Source organism: Carlito syrichta, unplaced genomic scaffold (genome assembly GCF_000164805.1).
Source record: "Carlito syrichta isolate Samal-C Ts95f unplaced genomic scaffold, Tarsius_syrichta-2.0.1 Scaffold312386, whole genome shotgun sequence".
In the NCBI taxonomy this organism is placed as follows: domain Eukaryota; kingdom Metazoa; phylum Chordata; class Mammalia; order Primates; family Tarsiidae; genus Carlito; species Carlito syrichta.
The window spans coordinates 671,478-693,602 of record NW_007256482.1 but is presented as its reverse complement, the minus strand read 5'-3'; the positions used below and the strand labels follow the sequence as shown (position 1 = coordinate 693,602).

Here is a 22,125-nt window from a genome sequence, read left to right as displayed (position 1 = left end):
AAAGAGGAAGCAAATGATTTTCTGGTATGCTACAAATGGTATTTCTTGATCTGGGTGGTAGTTATACAACTATGTTCATTTTGTGATAGTCAAGCTACACCCTTACTATTTGTGCACTTTTCTATCTTTATATTTCAGTAAAAACAAAGTCAATATACAAAAATGTCATTCCCATATATCAACAATAGCTAATTTGACATTCTATTTGGGGGATAAAGGTACATCTTATAAGAGTACCCAAATATAAAACTAACCAGAATCTTGAAATGCTTTTCTGGAAAACTTCATTGAAAAGTATAAATAAGACCTGAACAAATAGAAAGATATATATTACTTTTATGGATGAGAAGACAATATTATAAAGATGTCAATTCTCCCTCAAATTAAGCTATAAATTCCATACAATTTTTTAAAATGTTACTAATGTCATTCATGGAACTTTTCAAACTGCTTCTAAAATTCATATGGGAATAAATGTGCAAAAAGAGCTAAGGCAATTTTTCAAAGAATAAAGACAAAGTTTTCCTTATCATATAGCAGGACATATTACAAAAATAAATTCATAAGAATTCAAAGTCTAAAAACTGATTCATATGTTCACGGACTTTTAGTCTATGATAAATGTAGCAGACAAAAGGGCAAGTTGTTAAATTAGTGGACAAAACAGCAGACAAAAGGGCAAGTTGTTAAATTAGTGGAGTTGGCTGATTTACATACTACATGAAAAATATATATAAATAATATATATAAATAAATAATAATATGAAAAACATATATAAATAAATCTTGTCCTCATATTATTTATATAAAGGATCCCTAAAAGGTCTATATAACACTAAAAGGCAGATAAAAGATCATATTTGTGATATTTGAAGTAGGAAATCCAACTTAACAGTCTGAAAAAGACACACAGAAAAAATATTTAATTCCATAAAAACAAATTTTAAAACTTTTGTGTAAGAACCTTTACTCAAGACAAACAACGAAGACAATATATTTGTAACATGAAAAAGTATTCATATACAGAGTTTATAAAGAGAGAAACGTAGAACAAGTTAATTCACAGAAGGAATACAAATGTTCAATAAGCATATTTAAAGATAATCTCCAAGAAACCAAAACAATGGAGACGAACAAGCTACCATTAAATTGATGAAATTGTTAGTTTAACAAAATCATGTGTGGCAAGGGTGTTGGGTATTCTCAAACACTGCTGGCTATAGCTTAAATTTATGCAGCAACTTTGGAGAGCAATTTAACAGTATTTATTTAACCTAAAGTATGCACACACTACAATTCCACCTTCTCACTTCTAATTATTCTAGAAAACCACTGGCACATGTGGATGTCCATTTACCCAGAGTTTATAATATTTTTAAAAAACCAAATTATTTGTCCATGATTAGGTCAACTATGGTATAATCTACACAAATGAGTGTGTGTGTGTGTGTGTGTGTGTGTGTGTGTGTGTGTGTACTGCCGAGGCTTTTTTTTTGAAGACAGTTATGTAAAATGTTTTTTTAAAAAATCACAAAATATTATTTTGCCACGAGTACATAAAGATCCTTGTTGACTGGCGCAAAGAAAAAGGAATTTAAAAACTACACACCGAATTGGTCATAGTGGAAAGATATCTACTGGGGGAAAAAATAAATGGGATCAAGTATTTTCTTCACTGCAACTTTAAAATATATATATTTATTGTTTGTGAATTCAGCTACTTTCAAAAATGACAAATGAAAAAGCAGAATGAGTTCGTTTTTAATATGCTGATCAGCGGTTGCGGAAAACTGCCTGGAGATGCGGATTTAGAAGCCATCCACGCAAACAGAAGAGCTCATTAAAACCTTGGAGCAGATGCAATTCACTGGGGAAGGAGGGAGTAGTGGAATGTGGTAACGGGGGCCATGTATTTTCCACTTTACAGGATCACAGGCAGCAGTACGGTTAAGTGACGCAGAGACGGTTTGTGCAAGCTTAGTTTAGTTTCTAGATAGGAAGTTAGAGACGGGCGAAACATCGCCCATCCAGCCATACTAACGATCCCTGAAGAACACGGAGAGACTCCCGCCAGGGTGGCGAGCCAAGCAGAAGGCGGCACCTGAGGGCCACGCATGCGCATTTGCGCGGGATTACACAAGAGCGCCGCGTTTGCGCACGCGCACAACCGCAGGGCCGCGCATCTCCGATCTCGCTGAAAACGTTTTCCAGGGGTTGAGCGGTTTGCACAATGTCTGAAATGGCCGAGCTGTCTGAGCTGTACGAAGAGAGCAGTGACCTGCAGATGGATGTGATGCCTGGCGAGGGTGACCTTCTGCAGATGGAGGTAGGCAGCGGGAACCGGGAGCCATCCCTGCACCCCTCCCGCAGCGGGGCCCCGCCACAGCTCGAGGAGGAAGGCCCCATGGAGGAGGAGGAGGCCCAGCCAATGGCGGCGCCGGGGGGAAAACCCAGCCTTGCTAACGGGCCCAACCCCGGGGAGCAGGCAGGCCAGGTCGCGGGCCCAGACCTCGAGAGCGAGGACGAGGGCGAGGAATTTGATGACTGGGAAGACGACTACGACTATCCGGAAGAGGAGCAGCTGAGTGGTGCCGGCTACAGAGTATCTGCGGCCCTTGAAGAAGCCAACAAGATGTTTCTGAGAACATCCAGAGCCAGAGAAGCAGCCCTGGATGGCGGCTGCCAGATGCATTACGAGAAGACCCCGTTCGATCAGTTAGCGTTTATCGAAGAGCTCTTTTCACTTATGGTTGTCAACCGTCTGACCGAAGAACTCGGCTGCGATGAGATTATTGATAGAGAGTAGTTAAATGCTGTTAAAAGAGGAGGAAACTACTTGAGGAGAGACTCGACTTTCCACTATCTTTTGGGTTCATTCCAAATAGTTCTGTGCCATTGAAAAACTTGATCTCCAAAAAAAGAAAAAAAGGTTTGTTTTCGTTTTTCAGAACGGAAGACAATAGGAAAGTGACTGCACAGTTGTGGAAAAGGAAGAGAATCATTAAAGAAAAAGGCTCCCAGGACTGTTGAAATCTGTTCTCAAGAATGGCCTGAAACACCTACGGCTTTGACTTTGGTGTTGATCCAGATTATTTTCCTTACCTTGGGGAAAATATCTTTCATCTTTGTTTCACTATAAAGATGGTTTTGCGGGAGTAAGTCGTGACCAAGACAAACTGCCAATAAAAGAGCCCCACTGATACTGATTATATAATGAGAAAAACAATACCCAGCTAGAACACAAGATATCTTTTGAGTTATTTGGACTGAAACGCTGTTAAGAAAACGTTGAAAATGCCACTTTGTGATCTCTTCAAGCTGTAGTTATCGAAGGCTAAATTTTCAATGTAAGATAAATGGAGTGTTCTTCATTATCCCAAAAGGATGAGTAACTCAAAAGAAATATATATCACATGTGTTGCATCTTAAAATGTGTCTCCAGGAGCATATAATATTCTGTTTGTACATGTATCTTGATCATTTATAAAACTACTGTGATCTGTAATTCAAGAAAATCCATTGTGACTTTTTAAAAGTCAAAAATTAAAACATCCTTAATAAAAAGGTTTCAAGTCATTAAAATATATGTGAAAGTGCAAAGAAAACAAACTATTTCTAACACCCTTATATACTAGAGAAATTTTGTTTTGCTCTCTTTTGCATTTAACTTGACAGGTGAAAGACTAGTTCATATCGTAAGAATTGTTAGTGAAAATTGTCAAGTAAAAGGAAAGCCTTACATCTAAAAAGATAGCTGCTCAGAAATTATCTTGGTGTCTGAAATTTTCCTCTGTCTCCTCCTCTAATTAAGCTTGCTATTTGTTATGCACCAGCATTGGAGATAATAAAATTTCTTGTTCTGTGTATTTTGTTTGGCTAATAGTATTGCATACATACTTTCTCTGAATAATACTTTTTATTGTATATATTATTGTGAAAACTTTGTGACTTAAATACTTAACCAACATTTATAAGGAAAAAATAACTGATTTACAAATTCATTTCTGGAAATTAAACTTAGTAAATTAAATTATTGCCTATAAGAATTTGCCAACCTAGGGAAACCTAGTCCTATCAATGAGTGTGTCGCTTTAGTAATTTCATTAATTTGCTGAAGTCCTAGGAGAGTTAATACCTCAGAAAGCTATGCTTTGCAAAATGAGTGTGTCAACAGGTTTTTTCAACATCAGTAAAAAGGTTTCATATTCTTCATTATGGCCGTAAAGAACATACATTCAATGCAGCAGGACAACTCAGCCTTATTTAATTTACAGTGACCTGTCTTTTGGGGGAAATGTCTGGAAAAGATAGGACTGTCACAAGAAAAGATGATCATAATCACCAGAACACTAACTTGGTTGGGAGGAAGAGATGGTAAAAAGACTAGACAGGAAATAAAATGTTAGCACTTAAACATTTTAATACTATTGTCTGTTCCATAACTCTTCTCATCATTGCTTTCTCAAACAGCTTATAGCTGAAGTCAAATGAGCCTTGGTAGATAATTAATTGCATGTTCAATGTAAATTAACAGTACTTACTCAGGGAAATAGAATGCTAGTGTACAATAAACTGGCCAGTTGCAATTACCTGCACAAAAGTCGCCAGGAACAAAAAACTCAATCTGAGCTCTACAGATTGAAAGGTTGTGATTATGTTTCTTTCTGGGATTGAGTAGTGAACAAGGGCAGGGGGCAAAAACATTCTGATGGTTGGTTTGTTGGTCCTGAAAATAGGTAATAAACTGAGACACAACTGAAATTGATACTTGTTCATATTTGCTGGAGATAGAAAATTGTAACATTTTAACACCTATTTTAAGAGGTATAAAATCACATATTTTAAACCTTACAGTTACCACAGACTGAACCATACTACTTGATTCAAATTTGAGCTCGACTATTTATTAGTAATTGGGTCAATAACTTAATCTCTCTGGCTTGAGTCCTAAACTGAAAATAGGTACAAGTGGATGTGAAGATTAAATGAAGGTACATATGCGTGGTTTTATATATATTCATTTAAAGGAACTAAAGAAAGGAGTTCTTGGGGAATTCTGACATTTATTTTGTAAGAAAGGGGATGTAGAATGGGGTAGGGAATTTAAAGAGGCTTAGAGTACATAGTGTGATTAGGGAGAGTTCTAGGTCTACCCATATATATAATAAATGTTTGCTTAAATTAGTATTGCACATTGGCTGCCTTCAGGCCATAGATCTATTTTGTTTGGCTCATGCTTTTAATTTTTAAGTTAAAGACCAACATCTCAATACAGAAATAGCAAGTAAAAAAATCAGACTTTTATGTGTGTGTGTGTGTGTGCACATCCACACCAAAGTAGATGATCTGGCAGTCTTTGACCTATAGTCAATACCACCTCTAACTTCTTTGCCCTGAAGAAAAGCGGTGGAGGGGAAAGAGGCTGAGAAACAGTTGTGCCTCGCCAAATACATCACAGCCCTATTCTTCATAAATTCTCCATTCACTTCAGGCACCCCACAGGAAGGGCCATTTTACAAAACGATCATTTAAATTCTGCACACAAGGCTGTCACCATGATGGTTCCAGCTTTGCCTACTCTTTCTCCCTTTATGAAGCTCAGATAATCCAAGGGCTCCTCTCCTGTACTCAGATCTCATAACAAAAAGCATGGAGACTCTGTGGTACCATACATGTGAGTGAAAACAAAAGAATTTTACATCTACGGAAGTCTTGAAGTCAAATTATCTGAATGACTAGGTGAATAGTTACACTTTCCACCTAGATGTGTTGCATCTTCCAAGTGCAGCCCAAAATGTTATGTTCTCATTATTCCAATGATACATATCAACACTCTTGGATAATTAAGGAGGAGCAACTAGACAGGAATCTATTTTGAACTGTTTCATATTAAACATTTTCCTCTAAAGTGTTTTATACACTGCATAAATAATACTCTGTTTTTGAAATTAGAAAAAAAGCCCTCAAAAACTGTTCTTATGTGATACTGATAATTTATAATTTTGTATATTGTAATATGCTTTTCCAGTTAAGTACTGAGTATATAAAAAGGTCTCTGAGAAAATATTTGATTAAATAATAATAGATATCATGTGACAGGCTTGTGCTAAGTGATTTACATCCATTATTTTATTTAATCCTCTAACTAGCCCTATGAGACACTGTTAAATCCACCTCCTCTCAGAAAGCCTATAAATAGGTACTATAATCCTCATTTCACTGATGAGGAAAACTGAAGCTCAGAATGGTAGGGTAGCTTAACAGTAAGTGGCAAAGCCAGCATTTCAACCTGTGTGTGACCTCAAAGCCTCTAAGTATGTTATCATTACTGAGTACACATTAAACCTTTCATGAGTCCTTGATCAACAGCACTCCATACGGTAAAATCTTAAATATGAATGGCCAGGTGTGGTGCCTCACACCTGTAGTTCCAGTACTTTGGGAGGCTGAGGCAGGAGGATTGCTTGAGCCTAGGAGTTTGAGACCAGCCTAGGCAACATAGATCTTGTCTCTATAAAAACAATAAAAAAGAAATTAGCTGGCCATGGTGGCACGTGCCTGTAGTCCCAGCCACACAGGAGGCTGAGGCAGAAGAATCACCTGAGCCCAGAGGCAGAGGCTGCGGTGAGCCATGATCATGCCACAACACTCCAGCCTCGGCGACAGAGTAAGACTGATTAAGAAAAAGGCGGGGCGGGGGGAGAACTTGAATCAATACTTATTAGACAAAGGTAAAAATCAGACTCTACATAAGTAACCTGATAAAAGGAGTTTAGTTTAAAAAACTTAAAGCAAATCAAACAACATCCTAGTTTAGGTACTTATTTAACCAATGCTTGTGTATCTTTTACATTTGCTTCAGCAATGCAGTTCTGTGAGAAATGAGGTTCACAATGAAAACTCAGGTACATCATAGGATCATAAATTATCAAGGAAGAAGTTATGGTTATCCAATAACATTTTAGAAAGTTTCTCAACCACAAGAGATGGAAGAAAATGTTTTCTGTTTAGGTTTCAGTTAGCTAGAGCATTCACTCTAACATTACCTTTCCCCCTTTTCCCTCACTGGGCACTCCAGCCAACGCACCGTCTGTTAGTTCTGATAATGGAATTGTTTTCCCTTTGGGGAGGGTTGGTGGGAACTAATCAATGACCGATTCAAGGATAGGAGTTGCCCAGTGGCATTTTCTATGTTCTTTGCACCCTAGTTCTTTCATACAAAACCAGTTGGGTAGGGGCATGTATGTTAGATAAATACCCCAGTAGTAAGTTAGTAATGTCGTTGGTCTAATGATTGTTATGCGTAAATCTTGGGCACTTTATTTCCTCTTGAGCCTTACTAAATTGTAGGCATACTGTGTCTGAAACATTATTCTCTTTATTATCCCCAGGGTCCTCTAGAAAAATAGATGACATCTTAGGTTATAAATGACATTTTTGAGCTTACCTGTTGGTTGTCAAGGTTCATCAGTGTGAGGCTGCACGTTGATATGGTCAGTTTTATATTCATTCCCGAAAACTGAAGATTACTTTTGCCAAGAACTGTTGATAGGAACTTAACTGGAGGCTTAAAAAAAAAAGTTAGTTATGAATTTTGTTATAGAATGAATGTTAATATTTTTTAAAGGTTAAAAATCAGTCATATACTTCCCCTCTATTTTACTTTACATAAATCAAAGGGGGTGGAGTGATTTTTTTGTTGTTGTTAAATACATTTTATAAAAAATTAGGCCGGGCTCGGTGGTTCAGCCTGTAATCCCGCGCCTTTGGGAGGCTGAGGTGAGTGGATTGCCTGAGCCCACGGGTTCGAGACCCGCCTGGGCAGGTGAGACCTCATCTCTACAATAAATAAAAAAATCAGCCGGGCGTGGTAGCGCGGGCCTGTAATTCTGGCTACTCGGAAAGCTGAGGGGGAAGGATCGCCGGAGCCCAGCAGGTCGAGGCTGTGGTGGCCGGGAGCGGCCGCTGCACTCCAGTCTGGGCGACAGAGTGAGGCTCCAACTCAAAAAAAAAAAAAAAAAAAGTTAGAAAGCAGCAAATTCTGTAGTAAGTAGTGAAATTTGGGCTCCAGAACTTTTCTCATAGTGTTGGGAGTGAGGGGGTCTGTTTTATATAAACAAATTCCTGTGAGAGTTTAGACCAACTGAACTCTTAAGTCCTTTTCAACACCACACATCTAAGCAAAAGAAATATTTGATAATCCACTGAATCTAATGCCACTGAAGGCATTGATGAACACTTTCTGATTAAGTAACTGCTTCCTTCATCCCTCATTGTTCCCTTGCTAGAATTAAATAGATCTTCCTGGCAGTCTAATCTTTACCTTCAGACAACTATGATGCCTGAAATTCTGGGGTTTTTTGTTTTTTTGTTTTTGAGTTGGAGTCTCACTCTGTCGCCCAGACTGGAGTGCGATGGCTGCTCCCAGCCACCGCAGCCTCGACCTGCTGGGCTCCGGCGATCCTTCCACCTCAGCCTTCCAAGTAGCTGGAACTACAGGCGCGCGCTACCACGCCCAGCTAATTTTTTATTTATTTATTGTAGAGATGAGGTCTCGCCGAGTTACCCAGGTGGGTCTCGAACCCGCGGGCTCAGGTAATCCACTCACCTCAGCCTCTCAAAGGCGCAGGATTACAGGCTGAGCCACCGAGCCCGGCTGATGCCTGAAATTCTATCATTGGTCACTCTTTTAGGTTAAATCATTGTTCTCAGATGGTCGCTATTGTTAAAATGAACAAATATTACTAGGAAGGGATTAGCCCATTCCACAGTATGTAACTCATGAGTAAAGATGGTTTATCAGAATTTACTAACAGAAATTTAGAGGAAGATCCTGAGGAAAAGGATGTTTTGATAAAAGTTGAAATTCTAGACCAGACATTTCTCAGAGAGAGGATTTCTGGGCATTAGGTGAAGTATTATCAGAGAGTAGGAAGTTCCCAGAAATTATAGAGAAAGGCACTGGGGTGATAAGTGGGGAGAGAGGTGAGAGGTTGGGCTGGCTGATATTCTCAAGCTCAAGTGCCACTTACCAGCTATATGACCTTGGACAAATAACCTTTCTAGTCTCAATTTCTCTGTGCATAAAAAGTGTGTGGGGGGGGAAGAGTAGCCACTTCCTAAAGACTGCTTTGAAGAATAAATTAGATAAGAACTAAAGAGCATTTAGCACAGTACTTGACTGAGTACATGAGAGCTATTATTATTATTATTTTGATCCTTTCCTATATTAAGATTCGAAGAAACAATTTGAGAGATTTAAATACTGTGACAGATACTTGGATTTAAACACTGCGACGGACGCATAAGTTTCAAAATCCTCTGCTGGAAAGTGGGCCAGTTGAGGATGGAAAATCAGTGATTCCTCAGCATAAGGATCAATACTTTGAGGCAATCGATGAAAACACAATTTGTTTCTTTCATAGTTTTACTTTTATATTACTCTCATTTGACTCATTGTGGAACCAAACTGTTCAACATATATTGTTGAAATTTAGTGTACAGTTTTAATCTTTAATTCCAAATACATTCTAAAATGCAGTGCAAACAATGTGACTAAGAAGCCCCAAGCATCATAGGTATCACTCTATCATAAAGTTGCCTCTTGGTCTACTTCCTCTGCTCTTCACATGGCTCTTGACAAGACAAGCCACACAATTCAGGGATTTTGTGTTTCCCACAGTGATTATATTTACTAGCAAGTCATTCCGTTTTTTCTAGCGTTTCTTTTCCATACTAGTTTTTAAAATGTTATTAAATACCAATTAAACAATAAAACTATCTCACAGTTGAAAAGCACTTTGTTATTTGTAAAGAATTTTTATATAAATCATCTTTATTTTGTCCTCACAATAACCTTAACCTCATGAGAAACACCCAAAATGTATAGGAGACAAAGTCTTTCATTTCTTTATTAGAAATGATCTAACAAGTAAACGGCTCATGGAGGAGAAAGCACGTAGTTCCTAGGCAGGCACAGCAGAGTGCAAAACACAGAACTGGCAGTGAGGCCACTTGGATTCAAGTCCCAGGTGTGCTACTAACTAGCCAAGGGAACAGAGAAAACTCCCTCAATCCCTCTCAATGTCTTTGTTTACAAAACAGGAATAATAACATCACTTGTATCCTTCCATCTCTAACTGTGGGAGATCTAATTCAGTAATAAAGTATATTAATACATGGACATGCTTAGTATATAGTGAAGTACTAACAAGCTGTAATGGCTACAATTACTACTTTTAAAGGCTACAAGATTTATTCTCTGAGAAAAAGGGAGGTGAGAAACTACAGGCCTGTGCCCTTGGGAGAGGTCACTACAGGAGTGGGAGGAGATAGGAACAGAAGGGAGAGGCGAAGGATGGGATACTACCCAACATTTACTAAAGAGTGGAGGCAGGCCACATTTTATAAATGAGAAAACTCTTAAGACAGGGAGACATTCATTTACCATAGCTATATCAATTTATAGGTTTTGACATAGCAGCCTGGCTCTTGGGACTTCATATCACACTCTCTCAAGAACCTCCAGTTCTTTTGGTTATTCATTTGCTTTGATTTCAAAACTCATGGGATATCACATAAATGAATAAATCCTAAGCACTCCAAATTGTCTAAAGGAATCAGGTGAAATTGTGACCATACTCAATTGGCCTTAAATAGTTTTTGGCTTCCTTGCCCCCGGGGGAGATACTAGGTAGAAGCAAAATAACATTGTGATTAAGGGTGTGGATCCTGAAGCCAGAATGCCTGAGTTTTTGTTGGTTCTACACATTTATTGGGTCATTGGACAAGTTACTTAACCTTTCAAGGCCCCAGTTTCCTAATCTTCAGAATGGGGATAAATAATTGGATCTGAGTCTAGGTTTTGGTGAAGATTAACAAAGTATAAAAAACACAGCATACCAAACTTACAGGACACAGCAAAAGCAGTGCATGCTAAAAGGGAAATGTACAGCTATAATGCCTTATATTTAAAAAAGCAGAAAGATCTGAAAGAATAAACCTCACCTTACAACAAAGAGCTAGAATAAAAACCCGAATTGTAAAAACCAGGAGCTAGAAAAAAACCCCAAAACCAAATGTAGCAGAAGGTAGGAAATAATAAAAGATTAGAACAGAGACAAAAGAAACAGAGAATAAAAACAGGAGAGAAAATCAAGTAAGCCAAAAATTGGTTCTTCAAAAAAGATCAACAAAATGGACAAACCTTTAGCTAAACGGACTAAGGAAAAAAAAGACTCAAATTACCAAAATCAGAAATGAAAGTGGGGACACTACCAATTCTACAGAAAAAGAAAGGATTATAATAGAGTGCTATGAACAACAGTAGGTCAGCAAATTGGATAATTTAGATGAAATGGACAAATTCTTAGAACACCTGCTAAGACTAAATCACAAAGAAATAGAACATGTAAGTAGTTATAACTAGTCAAAAAAACTTGGCAAGAATATGGGGAGAAATTGGAAACCTGGTGCGTTATCAGTGGGAATGTGAAATGGTACAGCTGCTGTGGAAAACAGTATGATAGTTCTTCAAAAAGTTAAAGATAGAATAGCCATATGATCCAGCCATTCCCCTTCTGGGTATATACACAACAGAATGGAAAGCAGGGCCTTGAAAAGACATTTGAAGTGCATGTTCACGGCCGCATTATTCACAATAGCTAAACCATGGAAGCAACTCAAGTGTCCATCTGCAGATGAATGGATAAGCAAAATGTGGGAGACGATGCAGCATTATTCAACCTTCAAAAGGAAGGAAATCCTGACATCTGCTCAACATGGATGAACTTTGAGGACATGAATCTAAGTGAAATAAGACAGTCACAGCAGGACAAATACTGTATGATTCCACTTAGATGAAGTACCTAGAGCATAGAAACAGAAAGTAGGATGGTGGTTGCCAGGGGCTGAGGAGAGGAGGGAACAGGGAGTTATTGTTTAGTGTGTACAGAGTTTTGGTTTTTGCAAGATGAAAAGCGTTCTAAAGATGGATGATGGTGATTGTTGCACAATACGAATGGACTTAATACCACTAAACTGTATACTTTAAAATTGCTAAAATGGTGAATTTTATGTTACCTGTATTTTACCACAATTTAAAAATGGGGGAGGACTATTAAAGAGTCCCTGGCATATACTAAGTACTCAATAAATGCTAGCTATCAAAGGAAATGAGCCGTTTTTCTTAACAGGTGTACTTTCTGGTTTGTTTCATTTTGTGGCGTGTAACCCCTATTCCTGAAACGGGAGGCTCTAAAATGAATGTGTTTGTTTGTTAGAATCATCCAGTTGAAACATCCTATTCACAGAGATTATGAAAAGCAGGAAGGGGCTAGAGGCTACTTTGGAACCAGGGGTTCTATCAAAGAAACTAGTAATAGAGAATCCTTAATAGAATTCAAGGGCCATTTGTCAGAGTTTTCCATACCATGTGGCTCCTCTGAGTCACTCTGGGTGACACTGAGTTCAGCCCTATGTAAAATAATGAAGATGGTAACAAAAATAAGGCAGAGTGATGTAGAAGGAGAGGCCAAACTGAGAATCTGAAGGTCTGGCTTCTGCTGCTGGCTCTGACCTTAATCATCCCAGTAACTTGAGGCAGACACCATCTCCTCTCTCAGACTCACTTTAGCTGGCAAAATTAAAGGGTTGGACCAGAAGATCTCTAAAAATCCCCTTCCTTCTTAAACAGGCTACAATGGTATGATTTATGGAGTTATCTTAGGATCTTTGCACCTCCTTTTTGGACAAAGCAATTAAACATTCTAGGGTTAATAATATTAGCTACCACTAACGTAGAAAACTGAGTATATGCAGACACTGTAGTAGGCAGTTTGTAGACATCACTTCACTTCACATCACTTTAATTTTTACACAACCCCATAAAGTAAGTACTATTTTCTTCCATTTTGCAGATGAAGTTAAGTGACTCATCCAAGAGTACACATTTAGTAGGTGGCTGAAGCAGAATTTCAATCTATGTCTATCTAACATCAAAACTTTTGCTTCCTTTCAGTATGGAAAGTTACTCTAGTCAGCGTTATTACCTCACCTCTACCACTATTCATGTTTACATTTGAAAATAGGTCAGGAAATCTAAAATGTTAAAATGCAGAACATACACATTATAAAATTTTGAAATTGTAAGGTTCCAAACTAGTCACAGGGTTCAACTACTTAATGAAAGGAACAAGAACAGACTCTCAGAGAGATGAGATGGTATGCTCAAAGGTAAGTAAAGAGCCAGGCTTGGCACCCTGATATTTCTGACCAAAAATCAGGGACTTTCTCCACTCTGCCACTCTAGGTATCACCGTGTTCAGATAGTGTCAGGTGACTCGGAAAGATTTGAGGAACAAGAGGAACTTGGAGTGCAGCTCTGTTATCGTGCCACCTAGAAGAGGCCACGCTAAACTTTAGATCATATGGTGGAATGAACCAACAACTATTTTGATACTATCTCTGACATAGGGACACATAAAGCAAGAAAACCACATCAATATTTACCTTTCGCTTTTTAATGGCTCCATTTGCCCCAGGGACAGCTTCACATAGGCGACTTATTGCTTCCCTACAGAACAGAAACCATATAAAGACTTAGCATACTACCCACACACCCAGTAAGTGTTCAAGAAATGTTAGAAATTATTATAGCCAAAATGTACACAGACATAGTGGTGAATCTGACATAAATTCTCCCAGGGTCACAGGAGAAAACACTGTGCTTACTCCTTCTGCAGTTCAAACCCAGGAGAAACTAGCAACACCCTAATACTGAAACATTGCTTTACAGCAAGGAAAGTTCTACTATTTTTTTTTTCCTTGACTTTTCAGATTTAGTTTTCGTGTTGTTGATTTTTAGTCAAAAAAGAGGGGCAGACCATTACTGTCTGGGAATTCATTGTTTTCCCTTTAGCAAAATCCTCTCTGCTGCGTTTGGAATAAAAAACTTTAGTAGCTCAACACCAACACTGAATTCAAAAACAAACGAATATAAAGGAACCTGAGACTACAGGAAGTTTAAAAGGATGGGGAGAGCATGGAACTTCAAGGTGGTCTCAAATGGAGCCTTATTGACTAAGTTACAGCTATAAGCTATTGAGTTTTCATGTAATTTCACAGAAGAAATCAATATCAAATTTCCTCTTTTGCTTATTTTTCTGACCTTACCATAAATTGCACTTCCTGAGAGAAGGTACTGCTGAAATAAGTAGTTGCTCCTTAATGGAAGTGGTGAAGGAACCGGCGCCCTCCTCTACAGAAATGCAGTTATAACTAAAAGCTTTCGTCTCTGGGACTCTGAACGTTCATAACCACGCAAGCTTTCACTCTGCGTAATCTGAACCTTAGTCTTGTGGCTTTCAACACATATACTAAACTTTTCACAAGGCAGATGGAAATCTCTCAGCTCCTTCCTGGATTCCCCAGAGATCACTGTATAAATTAATAAACTCTATTCTCATACATACACACACACACAAACACACACACATACGTGCAACATTGTATTACAGTTTTTATACACATTATATTCCATGATAGTATTTTCCATGAGATATTTTTGATTCCTGAGGGAAGCAGGAAGAGGTCAGAGAGAGGAATTCAGACCCATTTAAAAAACTGCAATTATGATATGTTGTAGCACAGAGGAAACTTTAGAAAAATAAGTAGACCTCCCAAAGATTCTAGGCATTATTTTGAATTTATAACATGTGTTTTAGTCCCCTTTTTTCTGTATAAATTAAACTCTTCTCCAAGATATTATTCATGTATTGTCTGATTTTTGCATAATTACTTGCAACCCAAATGAGAGAATGGATCTTTGGTCTGGCATATTTTATCAGGGTTTCATCACCATTTTTTTCTCCAGGATTCCAATCTTTGTTCTCTGGAGTCAAATTGAAGGATAACACACCTCTGTGTTGGGCTATCTTGTTTGGTTGGTCGATTGATGTTTTGAATCATCTTAATGTTATTCCAAAATTGATAAGACTCACATAATTAATCCAAATTGGCCTCTGATACTGCCAAAATAGCTAGTCCAGGCACTTCAATGTACTGACAGTATTTAATAATGAGTTATTATAAGAAAGGATAGATCCTTCACTCCATGAGAGCCATTTGGGTGTTTTGGTCTAAAAAACTGACTGTAAATGGTTTGAAATAAAAATAGAAACAAAGGTGGGCATTGATGCTGCCAAGTATAATAATAATCAGGATCATTATTATTAGATGTTGTTACTTTTATATAGCACCTTGTAATTTTGCAAACTGCTTCCCCAAACATTGTTTTCTTGATTCTCGTGCCAATTGTCAGTATCTTCCAACAGAATGTAATGCAGTGAATTTAAATGGAAAGAAATACTTGTACCATGAATACTTCTTCTTCTTCTTCTTCTTCTTCTTTTTGAAAGCAGGACTTATTGAGAGGACAGAAAATCTCCCACAGTGGGAGGGGGTTGCCCATGAATACTTCTTAAGGAATGTTTGAAAGGATAAACCTTCCTGGCAGAGAGGGTTTGGAAATTCCAGACAGAAGGAAGAGCATGTACGAAGTTACCAAAACATAAAGTATCATGCTATGAGGGGAATTTCAAGAACTTTGATATTGCTGAAGCATTGAGTGTGGTAAAGCAAAAGTAAGAGCTAAGGGATGAATTAGAGCCTGAAAACTTTTCCTGTAAAGGGACAGATAGTAAATATTTTAGCCTTTGTTCTGCTGCAAGTACTCAACTCTGCCACTGTAGTGCAAAAAGCAGTCTTAGACAATATATAAACAAATGATCATAAGTGTATTCCAATAAAGTTTTATTTATATAAACAGGCAACTGGCCAGATTTGGCTCCTGGGTTACAGTTTGCCAACCTTGGATCAGATAATTCACACAAAAAGAGAGAAATAGTTCAGTTTTTAAAAATGAGAGAATGTTCACATTCATTATACTTTTAAAATTGAAAATTAAAACAACTAAAAGATACTTCACTCACATTAAGTTAGAAAACATACAAAATCCAGTATTGGGAGAGATGGGAAATATTCTGATTTAGGCAATTGTATTTATTTGTATTTAGGGGCCTGGATTAGTGTTAGTATTGTATACTCATTCTAGAGAGTAATTTGGTAAAAGACGACAAATATCATAAAATTTATCCAAGCATGAACTGGGCATGTAGCTCATACCTGTAGCCCCAGCTACCTAGGAGGCTAAGGAAGGAGGATTGCTTGAGTCTAGGAGTTCTGAGACTGCAGTAAGATTGCACCACTGCTCCTCAGGCTGGGAGATAGAGCAAGACCCTGTCTCTTTAAAAATAAAATTAAAATTAAACAAAAAATTATCAGAGCATTTGACAAGGTGAGGAGAAAATTTGTTTTGAAATAGCCTAAAGTATATAGGAATACATTTTGGAGTGAAAAACCAAAGCCTTGTGATACAGAGATAAAACATATCAAAATAAATATTGCCACTTGGACCTCAGAAATATGGTGGGAACCTATATAATTAGTGTAAAAAAGTAGAACTTGCAACAGTATGTACACATTGATAGCAGCTATATGAAATAATACTGTACAAATAGTGATATAGACAGGGCTTATAACCAATGACTTGGTTTTAGGTTTTTTTGGTCATTTTTTAATTTCCTATTTCTGATTCTACTGCTTTTTGCATATAAACAAGGCAAACAAGGCCATGTTTTACTTTCATTTTGCAGATGATTGGATAATCTTTTAAAATATTCAAATGAATGCAAAGTAAGTTCCTTCAGCAAGCGTTTGCTCATGTGAGGCAAAGGGGTTGTGGAGATGTGAGGGCACATCAAAGATGTCCCAATGGAGAGGTGACGACACCCACAGAAAGGTCCCAATGGTGAGCTGACACCCACAGAAACAATGTTCACATTACAGATAATAACAGATGTTCCTAATTATCTGTAACATGAACTTAGCATTTAATTCCTCCATCTTTAGAACCACTAAGTCCAGATTTGTTTTTTGTTTTAGTTTTTTTTTCAGTTTTTTGGGTAGACTTGCCTATTTCTAATCCCAAAAGTTTCAGAAAGAAAAATAAATCTTAACCAGATTTAGGAACACTCTCACATTAGAAATTCCTACCTTTACAGTGATACACCTTGCAAGAAGCCCACTTTTTAATTTAATTTTTTGGAGATAAGAGTCTCACTTTGTCACCCAGGCTGGAGTAAAGTAGAATGATCATAGCTCACTGCGGCCTTGAACTCCTGGGATCAAAGGACTCTGCCCTCTCAGTAGCTGAAACTACAAGTGTGCACCACCATACCCGGCTAGTCTGAAAATTTTTTTCTGAAGAAATGGGTTCTCATCATGTTGCCCAGGCTGGTCTTGAATTATGACCATAAGCGATCTTCCTACCTTGGCCTCCCAAAGTGCTGAGATTACAGGCGTGAGCCACTGTGCCCAGCCTGGAGCCTGGTTTTTAATGAAAGAGCAGTCTCAATTTATTGAGCACTCTCTATCGCAGACCCAGAAGCAGGCACTTTATATACATCATTTCCTTTAGTCGTAACAATATCATTTAAAAGTAGGTATTTTACACCCATTTTACCAAGGAGGAAACTAAAGCTCAAAAAATTTACATAACTGCCTTCAAATAAGGCAGTTGATCATGGACGAGAAAGAAGGCATAACCAGTTCTGACTTCAAAAACCACAAGCACCTGATGAGGACATATTGCCAGGCAGACAAAAAAAGAGGGAGTTCTAGGAGGCTCTAGGGACCAGGGGAAGTAAAACTGTATTTGCCATCCTTCCCTTGCTCATTCCCCCAACATAGTGAGGGGCTACTTTCTGGGCAATCCTTATACCAATATGGCTGGGATAAACTGCCTGAAGAAAAGGGAAAGTGACAGGGGTAAACTCTGGAAAAGGCTCTGTAGGATGCCCCAGCCCTTTCCCAGCCCCTTGCTTTCTATACATTGGCTGTTATCTCCCGGAAGAGAAGAGCATCAGAGCCAGGCCACATAACTCATAGACAAGCACACACATGTGCGTGCACTCACACACTCGCTCAAAACCTTACAGTCAGTTGAGGTGCCTGAGGCTTCACAGAGCCTGAAAATCTTTTGATATACAACCCTACTCAAAAGAAAAAAGGGGAAACATGTAATTATAAACGTGCTTTTAAAAGTAGTTATTGGCTCAGCCTGCAATCCCGCACCTTTGGGAGGCTGAGGTGAGTGGATTGCCTGAGCCCACGGGTTCGAGACCCGCCTGGGCAGTGAGACCTCATCTCTACCATAAATCAAAAAATCAGCCAGGTGTGGTAGCACATGCCTGTGATTCTGACTACTCAGAAGGCTGAGGCGGAAGGATCCCTGGAGCCCAGCAGGCGAGGCTGCGGTGGCCGGGAGCGGCCACTGCACTCCAGTCTGGGCGACAGAGTGAGACTCCAACTCAAAAAAAAAAAAAAGTAGTTATTATTATTATTTTAGCTTGAAACTCTAAAATGAGCTATGGATCCTTCTCTCCAATAACCTATTTGTACAAACTTTTACATTCAATTTTTGTAGAGACAGGGTTTTGCTTTGTTGCCTAGGCCGATCTCGAACTTCTGGGCTCAAGCAGTTCTCCCTCCTTGACCTCCCAAAGTGTTGGGATAATGGGCATGAGCCACAGTGCTCGGCCAGAATATTTTTTTTTTTTAATTGAGACCTCTTGGGAATCACAGATTCCAGGTTAAGAACTGCTTTATGGACCTGAACATTTATCATAATACTATAAGAAAGGGATTGCCAGTAGTGGAACATTGCCAGGGGAGGGAACATCATTAAGAGTACCAAACTTAACCTATGCGATGACCACTTATGTACAGAACTCTGAATTGTATCCCACATCTTTAAACTTAAAAAAAAATTTTTTTTTAATTAAAAAACTTTTAAAAAGAACTCGTGCTTTAAAATAACCTCTCCAATTCTGCTTGCTTTGCTGGTATCAGTGTTAACAAATCACATATATGCCTGCATTTTGTTTCTTTTCTTCACAAAGATCTTTTCTTCCCCTACTCTGGGATCAAGAAATTAACTGTAACAGTTTCAAGAACAAAAACTACTTTCAGTGCTTTTCTGGAGTCTCAGTCACACCCTCCAGCCTAAAGCAGTTGACTTTACAAATGCTGAGGAAAAAGAAAACAGAATCGAGAGCGATTTCTCAGAGGGCCTGGGGCGCCCGCCATCTGTGCGGCTCAAGCCACTACATTGCTGCTGAACCCTTCTGGAGCTGACTGGCTGGGAGACTTTCTCCAGTTAGCAAGCATTCAGCAAATGTCCTCTCAGAGAGGAGCAGGGTTTGGAGAGTTTAAATGGCTAAAGATTTCCATCTTGGGAGCCTATACTAGAGGGAAAGAGGGAAAATCGTCTCAGAGCACCAACAGTGGTCACTTTGTTTATTGTTTCACCACATGAGAGGGAAAGGGAGAAGTGGGCTGATGTAAGAGAATGAGAATGCAGTTGAAGATTTGCTTTTAAGCATGTAAAACCCTGCCTACGCCATAATACCAAAAAAAGATATCTTGTCTGTCTTGAGAGAGTCAAAACTAATCATCCAAACAAAGCCACCTTTCTTCACCAACCACCCCTGGCCACTACTGTACTTAAGTTTTAATTTTTCTGTGTTTTTAACCCTTAAACAGTTAAGCTCCTCTGGAAGTGATATTGTCACACACACGTTTGTGTTTTTTTTTTACTTTTTGTTTGTCTTGAAGGCAATATTGTAATTCAAGACAAAGGGGAATATTTAATGGGGAGTAGGGCTGTGGCAGAATTTTTTTTAGTAAATGTCAAAATGCAGTTCTTCAGTAAATAGAAAAGCCAGAAAATGTGGAACATGAGACCAGGCAAGGGACCCAGCTGGAATAATTAAAGGCAATGATCTCCATCCACATCCCCTGACCCTGACACACACACACACACACACACACACACACACACACACACACACACACACGGAAAGAATGTTTTCCGTTTTGTCCAGGCAAATAGAAATGAGAATAAAATTTTAATCAAGGCAAGAGCCTTTCCAAAACAAATGTCAGACAAAACAAATTCACCTGAATTTCCCAAGGGCCTTTCTTTTACTTTTCATCTCCAACATTAATCCTTAAATAAATCAGTTAACAATGTCTAAGGGACAAATTGTCACCTGAATGTCTCAAATTGCTTTCATATTATGAATGAAGAGACTTGTAATTTAGACGTCACATCAGGGTGGTATTATGTTGTTCCGATTGTTCTAGGGAAACCAGTACCATCTTTTTTGAAATCTTTGCCTGCAGGACATCAAGGCTCAGTGATCTATGTGTTCAATTTTGTTCAGCTTGGTGAAATTAAAGACATCCCAGAATTTGTGAAAGCCCTCAGACAGGACACTTTAGAACATGAGCCTGCCTCCGTGGCGATAAGCACACAATGAATGCAGTCAATGTCCACAGACCAGTTGAAAATGGAAAGCTTCAAACTCCCTTTGTGCTATTATCCAGGGGCATCACCCATGTACTCTAGGAGGGTAGACTCAGCTGATAAAATAAATCCTTTCTTTTTAGAAACAGGCGCCTCAAGTCTCAGAATGGCCAAATAAAACCTTTTGGTACTACCCACATTATTTACCGCCACCCTGACTTAGTGCACCGCTCTGTTCACCTGAATTATACTTAAAGTCTGACTCTAGGGTACATTTGCTATCCAACCCGGCTCAGCAACTACAGGACACAGGTTGTTCTGTCTACTCTGAGATTCTGCCCTTTGGCTCTGATGCAAATGTGAAGCCATTAATTAATGAGGTGAAAGACCATCCTGTCCCAAGTATTGCATCTCCGGTACAAGACTCCCTAATTAACGGAAATTAAGTGCTGATTTTCTCCTATTCCCACAATGATTTCCTGTAATAGAATCGTGTATTTCAAAATTCAAACACCCCACAAACTGATGACTTAAGGACCTTGTAAATGATTAAGCCTTATGAAAATGACAAAAAAGAAAGAGTTGGTTTCATACAAAATTTTTGGAATTTGTAAATCCAAAAGACTGTTCTCCTTTACTTTGGGATAAGCTGGGTTTCTTTAAAACAACTCTGTTTTAGCCAAAATATTCAAAATATTATGAAAATGTGTCTTTGGCGTTAAGTGCACCGATACACAATGTGGTCACTTAAGAGTCAAAGCTCATTTTGTAAAAAGCCAAAACAGATCCAACATAATCACCCACTTTATTCACCCCATTTCACTCTAAATGATTTGTGTCTACTTCCAAAAATTAGGTCTATCTTCAAAGAAGATATGACACTTTTAAAATATCCAAAAGAGTTTGCCATGAAGGTATATATAATATTGAGCAAGGCAGCAATTGTAATGAATATTTGACTTCCATGGCTGATTTTTTAAAAAATTAACTCCAGTTCTTTTAAAGGTCATTTGGCATGTATATTATTGATTTTACCTGGGAAGCCCGGTTTTAAATGTTCGTGTATGCACCTCTGGAAGGAATAAATAGCTGGTCGAGCCCGTTAAGTCCACCGTGGCAAATAATGGTGGGATTACTTTAGCCTGCACTTCAAGTGTACCTTGAAAACCCAAGAGAATCTGTCAAAGGCCTCCTTACATTGATAAAGGACTTTGGCAAAGTCTCAGGATACAAAATAAATGTACAAAAAACAATCGCATTTCTCTACACCAATAATAAACAAACAGAAACCCAAATAAAAAACACAATTCCATTCACAGTAGCCACCAAAAAAATGAAATACCTTGGCATCTTCCTAACCAGAGACGTGAAAGACCTTTACAATGAACATTACAAAACACTGTTAAAAGAAATCAAAGCTGACACGAACAAGTGGAAAAATATCCCATGCTCATGGATTGGAAGAATCAACATTGTGAAGATGTCCATCTTACCTAAGGCAATCTACAAATTCAATGCAATACCCATTAAATGACCAACAACATTCTTCTCAGACCTAGAAAAAACAACACAGGAATTCATATGGAAACACAAACATCCAAGAATAGCCAGAACAATCCTCAGCAAAAAAAACAAAGCAGGTGGTATCACAATACCAGACTTCAAACTTTACTATAAAGCTACAATCATCAAAACAG

General features: G+C 38.3%; 2 protein-coding genes across 3 annotated transcripts in view; one reads left to right on the top strand and one right to left on the bottom strand.

The window, feature by feature from the left end:
- Positions 1-22,125, bottom strand: part of SHC4 (SHC adaptor protein 4) — a 146,208-nt gene that overhangs the window by 52,030 nt on the left and 72,053 nt on the right. The window contains exons 4-5 of the mRNA XM_008069899.2: positions 13,510-13,573; positions 7,448-7,567 (exon numbers count right to left, since the gene is read on the bottom strand). Coding sequence (XP_008068090.1) covers positions 7,448-7,567; positions 13,510-13,573 — 184 coding nt within the window. The remainder of the gene's footprint in view (positions 1-7,447; positions 7,568-13,509; positions 13,574-22,125) is intronic.
- EID1 (EP300 interacting inhibitor of differentiation 1) lies at positions 2,141-3,866 on the top strand. Of its 2 annotated transcripts, XM_021718504.1 has the most exons (2): positions 2,191-2,326; positions 2,396-3,866. In XM_021718504.1, the coding sequence occupies exons 1-2, from the start codon at positions 2,231-2,233 to the stop codon at positions 2,804-2,806; spliced, it is 507 nt and encodes a 168-aa protein (XP_021574179.1). In that variant the 5' UTR covers positions 2,191-2,230; the 3' UTR covers positions 2,807-3,866. The 2 variants fall into 2 exon arrangements, with proteins under 2 accessions (XP_008068089.1, XP_021574179.1); XM_008069898.2 differs by having other exon boundaries at positions 2,141-3,866.